The sequence below is a fragment of the Vitis riparia genome, chromosome 3, assembly GCF_004353265.1.
Source record: "Vitis riparia cultivar Riparia Gloire de Montpellier isolate 1030 chromosome 3, EGFV_Vit.rip_1.0, whole genome shotgun sequence".
NCBI classification, from domain to species: Eukaryota; Viridiplantae; Streptophyta; class Magnoliopsida; order Vitales; family Vitaceae; genus Vitis; species Vitis riparia.
Genome location: NC_048433.1, coordinates 19,300,044 through 19,314,738, shown reverse-complemented (window position 1 = coordinate 19,314,738; position 14,695 = coordinate 19,300,044). Strand labels below are relative to the sequence as shown.

The window sequence follows — 14,695 nt, the reverse complement described above, 5'->3', positions numbered from 1 at the left end:
AATTACTTAATTTTTTAAAATTAGTGAAATCGGGACTTGCATGATAATTTTTGTTACTAACATTATTCATTTGCTAATAAATTATTATTTTTAGAATATCTTTTAATTTTTTAAAAATTATCAAAATCAATAAGACTTATATTTATAATTTATCATTTCATAAAATTTCAAAATTTGTTTGATTGAAATTTTTTAGTACCTTTATTATTTGAAAACACGCGTTTTGTCTATCGGTTAAATTTTTGCCTTCAATTTTTACTTTTTTTTGTTAACTTTTTCTTATTCATTTTTAACTGACATTTATGTAATTTTTATTTTTAAGAGTTATTTGTGGGTCAAATTTAACCTTTGAGGGAAACATTTTTATGAAGAGATTTATTTTTAATTAATACTTTATCAAAATATAATTAGAATTCTTCGCTTGAGCAAAGAGTTATATACAAAAGAATTTTCCTTTCCCTATCGTTTGTCCTTTTCCCCTCCTTCACACAAGAAATTTCTTGGAGAAAAAAGCAATAGACAAGTTAGAAAGTTAAATGAAAAATATAAAAACCTTATTTCAACAAGTGTAGTACTCAACTAAGAAGACAAAAATAGATTGAGGTTAGTTATTTTTCCTTTTGTCAATAAATATTTTATTTTATAATTTATTTATTTTTTATGGGCCATCACATGTTCATTTTATTTTTTTTAGCGGTGCATCCATGTTCTCTCCCTTGTATTGGAAATGAATAAATTAAAATAGAATTTGTACAGTCTTTTATCTTTTCCTTCTACATTTCTTTATATATATATATATATATATATATAAAAGGTTTCATTAGTATAAATGCATTGAATTACATATGGTTTTTAATTTTGTCAATTAATACCTTTATATGCCTAAAATCTTTTTATCTCAAATTTCTTTTAAAAAATGAATTTTATATATGAAATACACCTATATGGGTGCTAACTCATAAAGTTAAATTAATTGTAATTAAGAGCCCATTTAACATTACTACTAGCGGAAGTGTTTTTACTAAAAATATTTTCTTCTAAATCACTTTTGTTAAAAATGCTTTTATGATAATTTGGAAAGTCATTCTAATAGTATTTTTGATAATATATAAAGTACGTATGACAGTGATTTTAGAATTTTTTTTTTTTTAGCATTTTTAATTCTTAAAAGGTGAAAATTTTCAATTATTAAAGATACTAGCAATGCTTTCAAAAATCACTATCAAACACACTCTCATAGTATAAGAATAAAAACACTTTTAATAATAATAAATTACTAAAAATGATATTTATTACAAAAAAAATATTATAATAAATCAAAAACTTTTAGTACAAAAAAATATATGAATATTTATATTGTTAAAAAAAATTATGAAAGGGAAGTGAAAGATGAAAAGGAGAGTGAGATGGAAGCGGAGCATAAAAGGAAAAATGGGGAAACAGGAATAGATAAAAAAATTTGAAGTTTTTTTTTGAAAGAAACACCTGTCAAGTGCTTATCTAAAAAACACTTCAAGTGTTTTTTTTTAATTTTCAAAAGTGTTTTTTGAATATTTTCAAAACACCTTTTTTTTTACCTTAAAAACGTTTTAAAGTGTTTTTAGGGCTAAAAACACTTTTAAAAAGTATTGTCAAATAGGCTCTAAGTACATTTACATCAAACCATTGAGAGTTTGAGTGAAATTAATCTTTCTCAAAATCTATTTCATATTCATATAATTTTTTTTTTTTTAAAGGTTGCAACCATTATCTTAAGTTATTTATTTTTCATTAATTTAACTACTTGAAAAACCTCTTTTCAAATAATTTTCCTACTTAATTCTTAAAATATAAGGAAATCTAAACTAATATTTATAAATTTTACTATTGGCATTATTGATTGGTTCATAAAAGCACTATTGTTATTTTAAAATATTTTTTTAGAAGAATCTTTTTATTGAATTAATTTTTTTTAAATTATCAAAATCAAAATGACTTATATTTATAATCTTTCAATAATTTCATAAAATTTTAAATGTTGTTTTACTAAAAAAATTTAGTACTTCTATTATTTGAAAAAACATGTTTGATATATTGGTCAAATATTTTCATTCAATTTTTTTTTCTCCTTTAAGTGTTGTTTATGGATCAAATTTAATTTTCAGTCTTTGTTCATGGAAATCCAACTCCAACACCAACCGATGAGTCACGAAAGGATGGTTAATTTTAAAATTTTGAAAAGTAGAAGTGTGGACCCCACATTTCGGCTCATGCGTTTCTCACTCGATCGCGAAACTCGCTTTTTATTTTATTTGATGAAAATTCGATTTTTTAGAAAAAGACTTGGAATCGCCACTTATTTTTGTTTTATTTTTAAAGGGAAAAACAAAATAAGAAAAAAAAAACCCTAAGTGTGACTCCTGAAGGAAAAAAACGGGTCTGTGAAAAACCGAGTCTAGATCCGGGGGTCAGGTTACTCATTGGGAAGGTACGGTGGTGAGCCGTAGCACCCCTCTAAGCCCGTATATGTACAACCTCTACTAAACGAATTGAGGAAATTGTGGCAATTAATTAATTAATTATGGATACCAAGAAAAATAATCAATATACAAGTCATGGTGAAAATTAATATGCACAAAAACGATGATGAAATTTAATTACAAGAATACTCAAAATAAATAATAAGATGATTATGCAAAATAATTTATTGAATTAAATAAATAAAAGATATTTAAAAAAAGGTTTTGAAGAAGTTTCAAATGATTCTATTAAAAATGATTTTGAATTAGTGATTTCCATTTATTCACTTAAAAAAAGGATTAATTTATTTTTTCAATTTCAGTTGTGTTCAATTTTCAAAAAAACTATTTACACAGATTGTATCAAAAGAATTTATTACAAAATTTCAATTTGGGTACAAAAATTATTTTTACTTGCTTTTACTAGAAGATAATGAATGTTTACAATTTTATACAAAAGTATCTTGATTCGTTTTCATTTAAATAAATAAATAAACAAAAATACAAAAAAATTAAATCTCTATTTCTCAAAATACTTTTAATCTCATTTTAATTAAGGACAAGGAATTCATTTAAAAGAATATTTTTGGACAATTTTATTAAAAATTAATTTTTGGGACAACTTTAATTACAAAACAATTTTTGAACAATTTTTATTAAGCAAATAAATTTTTAGACAATGTTATTAAAAACAATTTTTCAAATTCTATTAAAAACAATTCTTTTGGATTTTTCTAAATTTTTATAAATAACAATAAAAAAACTTTCTTTTATTAAAAATTATATTTTAAAATTATTGTTTTATCAAAACACATTTACTGAATTCTTCCTCTCACTTAAACAAAATTTATAGTTTGTTCGATGTTTAATTCTGTACACAGTCAATAAATATATACAAATAAATATTTACAAGAACTAATAAAAATAAAACCAAATAAAAGTGAGAAATAAAATATGTGTCAAAATAAACTTACCACAAGTTCCACATGTCATCAACTTGTACTCAGCCAACAAGATTGCAGAATGGGTCCATGCAAAAACAAAGATAGCACAAATGTAAATACCCAAAGATTTGCAAAATCCCAAGCAGATATTCAAACCTAAATTTCAATTTCAAATTAGTCCCATAAATTTCGCCAATTAAAATGAGCCCAAATTACTATAGGTCTTAAACCAAAACATAAAAAATAAAAAAATAAATAAAAAAAATACAAACACGATCAACCAAACCTAAAATTGGATAAATTAAAATAAATTTTATTAGGCTTAAATTTAATATTCCATAGTTTAAACCTAATTTAATATACACCACAATTGTCCCATATCCAAATTAAATAATTCAAATTGATCAAACTCATATCAAATATTCAAATAATCCAACAAATCTCACCCACATTCTGTTTCCAAAATTCACATCAATTAATAAGCCCACATAAAAAAATATGCTTGATAAAGAGAAATAATATTTCAAACCCAATCCAATAAGACTAAACAAATAACAAATTAACAATAGACCCAAATCCCAATAAACAATATGCGATTGATATAATCCAAATATCCTACATTGATCACTAAATGTAATATAACCTCAAAACCAAATTAACAAATTTCAAATTAATTCATCAACAATAAATTAACTCAAATTTCATATTAATTAACAAAACTCAAACATAAGAGGTCCATAAACAAACATAAATACACAAATCCAATTTCAATAACAATTACTATTAAAATTAAAATAAGAAAAAAATAAATAAAAAGTAATAATAATAATAATAATAATAAAAACGTGTGTGATGGGGGAGTGAGGGGATGAGAGAAATGAGAAGATGGAAAAATAAAAAGAGAAAAAAAAGGAAAATAGAGAATGGGAGAGCCGGCTCTGTGGATCTTTTGAGAAGGGAAGCAATAAAAAAATGAAAAAATAAAAATGAAAAAAAATGAAGCAGGGGGAGCTACTGTCGTGTGGGAGAGAGAAGGAAAAGGTGGAAAAAGAAGAATAGAGAGAGAGACGGCCGTGGGAGTGAGGAGAGGAGGAAGAAGATGGAGAGAATGGAGGAAAAAAAATGGGGGCGGAATGGGGGGCTCGACCTCGGGAATAGTGGGGGAAAGCCTGAAAATGGAGGGCCAAAGGAAAGAAATGAGGGGGAAGGGAGGAGCCAAATCCAGGGGCCGGCCGTGGGAAGAAGAGAAAAGTGGGAGAGCGGGGGAAAAAGTGGGGGGAAAAGATTGGGAATTGGGGGGGAAAAAAATGGGGGGCAAAATGGGGAGAAAAACAAAAATGAGGGTAAGGAAAGTGGGGGGGGGGGGGGGGCGGGGCGGGGCGGGGCATGTGGGAAGAGAGAGAAGAAGAGGGTGGGGTGGTTGGGGAGTAAGAAAGAGAGAGGAGAGAGGAGAGAGAAAAATAAAAAAATAAAAAAATAAAATAAAATAGATATAATAATAATAATAATAACAAATAAAATTAATAAGTAAAAATAAGATTTAAAATAATAATAATAAAATAATAAAAATAATAATAATAATAATTTACAAAATAATGAAAGGGTGAGTGGGCCTAAAATAACACATGTAATTGGGATTTAAAATTGGACTTAAAATTAATATAAAAATAAAATTGGGATAAATTTTGGGATCCACGAGAAGTAACCTTTGTCCTAGGTTCTTTACTTCAATACCGTAAAATGGTATCCCCAAATCATTCCCTTGTTTGTTTTGGGTCATGTTCCCTTTCTCACTTCTCAAAATGTGTTCCATTTGGTGGGTCACATCCATAGATACCAATTAAGATAATTAGGGGCTTTAGACATTCTTTCTCATTGAATGAAAGTATTATGATTCATGACAATTATTTGCTTAATTAAAGAATATTACTTGCGACATGGAAGATGTCTCTTGTGAAACAATAATCTCCAATAATAGTAAAGAATCTCAAACAACGTGTAAAGTGGATAAAATTAGTACTTTAATACTTCTGTAATGATCGATTGACATTAGGAAAATATAATCCCCATACAAGTCAATTAACTCTTCTGATTTTAAAACATATTTAAAAGTTGAGCATTAGAAACTTTTCCCTTAAATTTATCATCAAACCATTGTATAAAGAGAATTCTTTGCTTATAACAAAAGGATGCATAATCATCAATCCTCCCTAATAGTGTAAAAGTCTAATGAGGATTCATTACTTAAAATAGATATATATAAAAGAATAAAGAGCTTTCCTTTGTTTGAACTTAATTTTGTTTTTCTTATTTTGATCTTTTCCCATCCTTCAAACACAAATATTCTTTCTTTGTAGAGAAAAAACACATAACATAGAAATTGAGATTTGAAACCATAAACCCCCACATTTTTACCAAATACATCTAACATAAATAAAATAAAATATAAAATAGTTAAAAAAAAAAATTAATAGTTCCAATTAAAATATAAATTTTATTAAACCCACTTAAAATCTCAGTGCTAAATTAATAAATAAATATTTAAAACTTTATTTAAATGTCAATCTTTATAGTTTTATTCATATCCTTTCTTTCTTTTAGTATTGAGCTAGTATCTATTTTTCCATTTGGAACCTAGGGTGAGCTAAGTTTCTTTAAAGTTGATTTTTAGTTGTATTTCTATTTTTTTTTTCATTTTTACTGTTCTTTATTCTTATTCCTTCCCTTCAAACACATTAAATTTCTTCCCTTAAGAAGGATGGCATGTAATAAATAATATATATGTCAGGCCGACAGAGGCAGTATTTAATATGTCAAAAAATTCTATGGCCTACTAGATGCATGTTTATTAGTGCAGCGCCCAAAAGCAAATGCAGTGTGGTACTAATATATTATTAAAATAATGTTCTCTCCTTATGAGAAAATTAAAATAGAATTTGTATGGTGTCTTCTTCTCTTACATTTGTAGCTGAAAAACTACATTTGGTACTTGATCTTAAAAGCAATTTTTTATTTTTATAATAAAATAGCAATAAAATACATTTGGAAAACAGGTTTTTGAGCATTCTTTTAAAAACAAAGTATTTTTCGTAAATATATTTTAATTGCTTTTAATTATTTTACTTATTTTTAAGGACTATTTTAAAAAATAATTATACAAAATTATTAAAAATAAAGTATTATGTATAAAAATTATTTTAAAAAAATATTTAAAAATATATAAAACAAGTTAAAAACATTTTAATTTTTTAAACGGATTTTTATTTTAGAAAATATTAAATAACTGTTTTTTAAAACTATTATTAAACACTCTATTTTGATAACTATTTTTAAAAATATTCTCAAACATTCCCGTGTGTATATATATATATAACTCAAGCTTGTTACAAGTATATCTCATGCTGAAATTAATTTACATTGGAAAATTTTTCATAAAGAATTGACATGGGCTTTCTTCTTATATGTTGGGACATCAAAATTAGGATTCATGGAATTGTAAAATGGAAAGAGAAATTCAAATAAAGAAAAAGAAAACTTGTCTCTCTAATGTAACTCTTAAATAATGTCCAATAATGAAAATCTACAAACTTAATAAAAATAGAATTTTTTTTTTCCAATAAAAACAATTTGTATGATATATTTGACAAAATCATATGCATCTCTCAAATATATAGTTAAAAAAAAAAAATTACCAAAAAGAAAACTATAAAGTTTTTTATTAAATTATTAACTATTTACTAAAAAGGTTTAAACATTTTAGTAAAACAAATTGATGAGATTATTGAAATTTATAGATGTAAACTACTTCTAAAACTTTTTTCCAAAAAATTTTCCAATTTAATTTTTAAACATTAATGAAATCAAGACTTGTATTTCTAATCTTTGTTATTAGCATTATTGGTTTGTTAATAAATTGTTGTTTTTAAAATATCTTTTAAAAGAATATTTTCTATTGAATTAATTTTTTTTTGGAAAAATAAAATTCAAAATCAATAAGACTTATATTTATATTCTTTCAATCATTTCACAAATTGAGTACTTCTATTATTTGAAAAGAAATGTTCGATTTATTGGTCAAATATTTACATTCATTTTTTTTTTTTTAATTCTCTCTCTTTTTGAATCAACATTGTAATTTTCAATTCTAAGAGTTATTTGTGGATCCAATTTAATTTTTAAGGGAAAATTTTTCACAAATAAATTTATTTTTAATTAATACTTTATCATTCTATTTCTATTAATTACGTTTAAAAAATTATTAGAACACCAAAAAAAGATTAAAAAAAAATGAGAACGATGGATTTTTATTAATATGCACAACTAGAAGCTAGGTACATAGGTGTATTGTATTTTTCTAACCATTAGTTGAATCATGACAATGTATCATAATTAGTGTATGAAAATATTTTAATGTTTTATTTTGGTTTTAGTTTTGAATGCAACTAATTTCTTTATAAGTATGTTTTATTATAAGGGTATTATTATTATTATTATTATTATTATTGGGCTATAGTTGAGTTCAACCTTCCCGTCACTACAAAACAAATCATACCTTTTAGTGGGGTCACATGAAGTATGCAACTATAAGAACACATTTGTTTCAAGGTACTTGAAGCTGCCACCTAATATGTCAACTTATAGTCCTAATTTTGTTTACAATCGCAACTATAAGATGAATTTGCATTGCTTGTGGTCAGACCTAATGGTGATTGCTTTAGTGTACAGTCATTTGTTGTAATTACACCATTTATAATCTTTAGTATAGTAGAGATCACTAGCTGTAACTTTATTATTTTGTTTCTGATCCAAGGGCTCTACCAAGGTTTTTCCAAGAGGCTTATATTGAAATATTTAAATGAAAGTAAAGTAGTTAGATATATTCCTAAAATTTTATGCACACCCTCAAAAGTAGATTAAACATGTAAAGATGCTCCAAAACAAGAAGAAAAATAAAATAAAACAAAAAAGGGTTAGAAATGTTGGACAAGTTATAAAATGTTTGACTATGAAATAAAAAATATATTGAAATTTAGAGTGAGCATAGTTTCTTTAAAATTGAAATTTAGCTATAAGTATATATACTACCATTTTTTTTATAAGGAAATTTTAAGAAGCATTCTTTATTTAAGAAAAAAGAAATCATAAGCATAAAGACTTAAAATATAAAGAGAATTCCTTCTTCAGATATAGATAAACACTTTTACTTTCTTTATTCTTATCCCTTTCCTTCAAACACATTAAAAGCAAGGAGACCCATAACAAACGATATATGTATATATATGAGGACTGTCCCATATATCTTTAATATCTCATCATTTTGAATATCAAATCGCCAGCAAATTTTCTATTTAGGAATGGCAACGGGGCGGGTTCGGGACGGGTCGCCCCCATCCCAACCCCGCCCTGTTTATTTAAAATAATTCCCATCCCCGTCCCATTTAAAAAATTAAACGGGGCGGGGCGGGACGGGGCGGGTATGATAAATTCCCACCCCCGCCCCGCCCCGAGCAATCGTGAAGTTGGTCAGGCCCAGGTGGTAACGCAACTCATCCTCAGAGGCAGCGTAGGGTATGTCTATCTTGTTTCCCAGAATGAGAAATGGAACATATGCCAGTGACTCATCAGAAAGGAGGGCATCCAACTCCCTCTTTGACTCGGCAAATCTTTCCTTGTCATACGCATCAACCAGGTACACCACAGCATCCACCTTGGCATAATAATCCTTCCAGACTCTTCGAGCGATCTGATGCCCACCCAAATCAAAGGCTTTAAACTTAATTTTCCAAATACTCAATTCCTCGGACGTCGGGTGCTGCGTTGGTTGATGCTGAACTAATCTCTCATCTTTCAGCATATGAAGCAACGTCGTTTTTCCCGCATTATCAAGCCCTAAAAATAAGATCTTTGCCTCTTTTTACCATAGCCCCAAAGATGCGAGAAGTCCATAGAACCAATCGAAAAGAATCATGGTGTTCCGACAAGATTTGCGACTCAAAACGCGGCTAATTCACTGGAACTAAGCCGAAAACCACAAACTTATCGACGAACTTGTCGGAAAATCCCACTGGAGGCGGAGATTCATATATTCATATATTATAAACGGGGCGGGATGGGGCGATACTCGAACCCGTCCCAAACCCGTCCCGGGTATTAAAAAAAAATTCCAACCCCGTCCCAAACCCGTTTCTAAAATTTGAACCCCGTCCCAATAGGGGCGGGGCGGGGCGGGTACCCGAAAATACCCGCCCCATTGCCATTCCTATTTCTATTGTTTATGAAGAAAAAGTTGATGGATGACTTGCAAGAGCAAAGGAAGAAGGCATTGGAGAGGTTGAGATATCCACGCCCATTCAAATGCCTACAGTTATAAGGTAACAATACATTCAAACGCCCATTCATTTTTTATATATAGATATGTATATGCAACTGAAACCTACTTAACAAAGAGGCTGGTACTAGTACATCTCTTGTTTCAAAATTAATTCATACGTGTTTCTTTTTCTTTATGAATTGATAGGTAACTTTTAATTTTAGGAGTTGAATAAATCTAATTTAATTTTCAAGGAGGAATTTTTCACAAGGAAGTTTATTTTTAATTTATTACTTTACCATTCTATTTCTATTATTAATAATTATGTTTAAGTGAGGAAAGCATGGTCAATCATAAAACTTTGAAAAGCAAAAAGTAGGGTTGTATGTTTTTTTTTTTTTTTTTTTTTGGGTTTCCCAAGTTCTTTACTTGTCTGCTTTGGGTGTTCCCTTTCTCACTTCTCGAAATGTTCCTTATGTTCTCTGCCATTATTTGGGTAAATTATGCAAGAAAATGATGGGATGTTTCCATTTGGTAGGTCACATGCATTGTTTAGCATGGAAGACTATCATTGAAAGGAAGCATCATAATCTATGACCATTATTTGCTTCAAGATTACTTGCAACATGGCAGGTGTGAATTGCTCAACACGGAGGATCAATGTCTCTTGTGAAACCCAGTCATCTCCGTCGGTCAGAGGAGAATCTTAAGCACTCTGTGAGGTGGGGAAAACTAGCACTTCATCTTCAAAATATAAAGAGGATTGTTCTTTGCTAATGGCTGAAGGAATGCATATTCATCAAACCCCATTGAAGGATAATGAGGATTCTTTGCTTAATCACAAAGGTATATACAAAAGAATAAAGAGCTTTCCTTTCTTTCAACCTAATTTTCTTTTCCCTGTTGTTTGTTCTTTTCCCACCCTTCAAACACAAGCATATTCTTTCTTCACAGAGAAAAAAAATCAAAGATATACACAACATATGTATGGAAGACTCAGATTTGAGACCATAAACACCCACATTTTTAGCAAATACATCTAATTGCCTCATCATCAACAAAATGTCTGCTGATCATTTGCAGTTCTTGAAGAACAAGTTCATTCTGGACTTGGAAGACGCGGAGGAGGAACACTCCGGGGAAAATGAGATCCCCCTTCTCGCTCATTTTCTACAGATTAGAGATGCGTTGAAAGCAAAGGACATCACGGCATCTACACCCATCAGATTGAAGAATTGTCTATACAACGCCATCAGCGCATTAGAAGAGTGCGTGGTGTTGTCGGAGAAGCGTGAACCCCGAAAGAAGAAGGATGGTCCGATGCATGGATACACTCTGGCGGAGCATTGGATTTTGTGCAAAACCAGAAAGTTGTTGGTTCAAGTAAAGAGAAAGCTTACTGCTCCGGCTGATGCCATTATTCCTGGTATGACCGACATGGCGGGAAGTTCATCCTCCACCTCCTTACCACTTATTCCAAGACCAAACCCCGAGAATTCTAAATATCGGAGCGTTTCAGGTTTTGATGAACAATTAAACACAATTTCAGATCGACTTCGGAAGACAGGGGAGGGATTTCAGGAAATTGGAATCGTGGGGATTGGGGGCTCGGGTAAAACCGCTCTGGCCCAATTGGTTTTTACCCAATCCGATGAGAGGTATTTCCGGGATTACAGAATTTGGATATGCTTATTCCGGAAACTGAGTGGAAATGTAAGGTTTAAGAAGATGATAAAGGACATGTTGAAGCAGTGTAAGGCAGTGGGGGATTATGAAGATTTTGATGAAGAAGAGCAGAGTGAGGAAGCAGCAGCGGTGGATGATGAAGACTACGATGGGGTAGAAGTGGAAGAGCTGTTGGAGAATCTTGGGAAAGCTTTGAAGGGTAAAAGGTATTTGATGGTGTTGGACGGCATCTGGGACATCAACATCCACTGGTATTTCAAGTTAAAGGAAAAGTTGAAGTCTCTAACTGGTGATGGTGATGGGCACGTCATCATCACCAGCCGACTCCCCCACAAAGCAAGAATGATGGTGGGCCCTCACAATCTGTATCACATGCAGCCTCCATTAGAATCCATGGAGGACATGTGGCAATTCGAACTAATATTGGGTAGGCTTAAAAGGTATAAGTTGAAATTGAAGGATGAGGCTGTAGAGCAATGTGATGGCCTCCCATTAGCAATGCACACATTGGCAGCAGTGATTGAAGACCAGATCCTGGGAGACAGGTAATATCTGAGCATTTATGGTATTGTTGGTTTTTATTTGTTTTAATGGTTTCATAATTTATTTCATTTAAAAATATAGAAATATGATTTAGAAAATTTTATATTATGAAATAAAGGTTTAAAAGTTATTTGTTAATTTTCAAAACAAAATCCATTATTTCAATTTTTACCAACTTTTATTTGTTAATTCATTTTCTTAATTTTTTTAGTATAATTGAAAAAGCAATATACATATATAAAAGATCATATTTTGTTCATATTTATATTCTTATTATATTTATAATATTCTTATTTTTTATATTATAGATCTCATAAAGTTTCATTTTTTCCTTTTTTGTTTTAAACTTTTGTTTTCTTTAGGTTTATGTTTGGCTCCCGAAAAATATCAAGTAAAAATATATATATATATATATAAAGAAAAATAGTTTTCTCATATTTTGTTTCACTATAAAAAGATAATTAAATATGAATAAAATTAATTAAAATTTTATATATTTTAAAATTATTTAATTTTTATATAACTGAGGAAATGAAGTGGAATGAGTTTGAAGAAATATATAAAAATAATATTTTGTTCCAAATATGCTATCATACAATATTTCTAATTTTCAAATGAAAATATAAAAAGAATATAAACAAATAGGACTTCCCATTTTTTAACATTTTCTAGTAATATTATTTATTTTCATGTGAAAGCTGTTTTGAAGAATATTTTTTAAGTACAAGTTGCTTAAATTAAATCTTTATAGCCTATTACGTATATTTTTGGTTTTTATTTACTTCTCACCAACCTGCCTAACAATACATGATTTAATAGAATTTACATAATTTGTCAGTCCATATAATCATAAATTGGACAAATAATTTGGTTTTTGTTTTAACGTAGCACAAAAATTGCTTTTGATAATGTATGAATCTTGAAGTAAATCTCATTCACAGCACAAATTTTCTATTCTAGTATTTTTTATAAATAAAATAAATAAATATTTTATTTATTTATTTTTCGGACTTTTCCCTAAATATGTCATTAAAACCAAGCTTATTATTAGTTATTGTTGTCTCACAGAATTTGTAGTTGGACCTAATTTCAACTTTTATCAACTTTGGAAACAAAATGTTATTACGATATTGGATATTTTCATTATTATTTTTATTTTCTTTGTCATATTTTTTATTTTAAGGTATAATAAAGCGTTTTAATACATTTATAGTTAAACACACAAAATAAATTAATATCTAAAAGTATAACAACTTATCATAATTTATAGTCTAATAAAGAAAGTAAAATATTTATACAATATTTTCTAAATAACATTTGATTTCAAATAAACCTCCTATCGTATTTTGTTAATATTCATATATATATTTTACTATTTTGGATTCCATAAGGTGATTCTTTTTCCTTGTCAGTTCTCTTAAAAAAATAAAAATTGAAAATGTACCTTTTTAAAAAAAATGAAAATCGAAATATGCTATCACATATGGTTTCCATTTTTTAAAATAAATATAGGAGTTCCGGTTTCTTAATATTTTCCTTTAAAATTATTTAATTTTATGTGAAAACCATTTTAAAATTAAATATGTATAAAATCTTTTTAAATATTTTAATTAAATCTTTAAAATTGTTGTTGCAGGAATTTATTTTGGAGTGGACCTGTGTTGGTCAACCTTGAAGATGATCCTATATTGGGAAATGAGCTTTTGTTATCATGGCGTACCCTCTCACTTAGAGAAGAATGGGTTTGGTTTTAAAACATAACCTTTTTATATTATGATAAAAGATTCATTTAATGAGATAGTTTGCTTTTCATCATCAGGTGATAGATGTATCAAAGCTTCTTCTTCGTGATGTATTCAACAAAGTCCATGAATATTTATCATTTTGGGAATCAAAAGGTCGGCCCACTGGGATGATAATAGTAAGTTGAGTTGCAATCACTTTCTATATATTCTATTTATCATATCATATATTGGATTTGATTTGAGACCATATACATATATTCACCAGGTTTGGAGTGGGGATGCAATGGCTAATCAACTCATGCAAGTAATCATGCAAGTAGTCAGAAATCTCAAACGTGATTCAAAACCACCAATTCTCTTATTATTACCTTTGGGATCAAAAGCTAATATTTCGTTTTCACTTGGATGGGTAAGTTAAAATCTGCATCATATATTTCATAGTCATTTACGAAACTTCTATCTCTAACACCCGGTGTAATTCTCATACACCTTTTTGAGTTTAGTTCTCTTTTATTTTTTTCCTCTTCCATATGAAGAGCCAATTAAATTTTAATTTGTTAAGTAAAACGAACTTGACCGAGCACTTCACTTGCAGTAAAACATGGTGGTTACTTTATGTGAAAGAAATTAAAATTTTTTTAAAACCTGTTTTAGTTGTTGTTTAAATGAAACTCTATTGTTAATTGATTATGTTAAAATTGAGTTTCTTAAAGGTGAAATCTTTTCTATTAGTTATTTAATATAATAAAATTAGAATTCCAAATAAATGATACTTAATTTAATAAAAGAACTATTTTTGCATTAAAGAATTAATGAAAAAAAATAAAAAGCATCATTATATTTCTTTAAATATTTTTGATAAAAAAATAAAATGATGATGAAGTATATTATTTTTATTTACTATAAGCTATTTATTGTATATAATATCTTTTTCTGTTTTGTTATAATTTTTACTCCATAATTATTTTT

The 14,695-nt window shown here is 28.3% G+C and overlaps 1 protein-coding gene and 1 pseudogene across 1 annotated transcript; one reads left to right on the top strand and one right to left on the bottom strand.

The window, feature by feature from the left end:
* Nucleotides 1-8,888: 8,888 nt before the first annotated feature.
* On the bottom strand, nt 8,889-9,410 carry LOC117911029 (annotated as a pseudogene).
* Nucleotides 9,411-10,808: 1,398 nt separating this feature from the next.
* LOC117911028 (probable disease resistance protein At5g45490) lies at nt 10,809-13,735 on the top strand. The gene is made up of 2 exons (XM_034825195.1): nt 10,809-11,983; nt 13,618-13,735. The coding sequence occupies exons 1-2, from the start codon at nt 10,815-10,817 to the stop codon at nt 13,733-13,735; spliced, it is 1,287 nt and encodes a 428-aa protein (XP_034681086.1). The 5' UTR covers nt 10,809-10,814.
* The last annotated feature ends 960 nt before the right edge of the window (nt 13,736-14,695 follow it).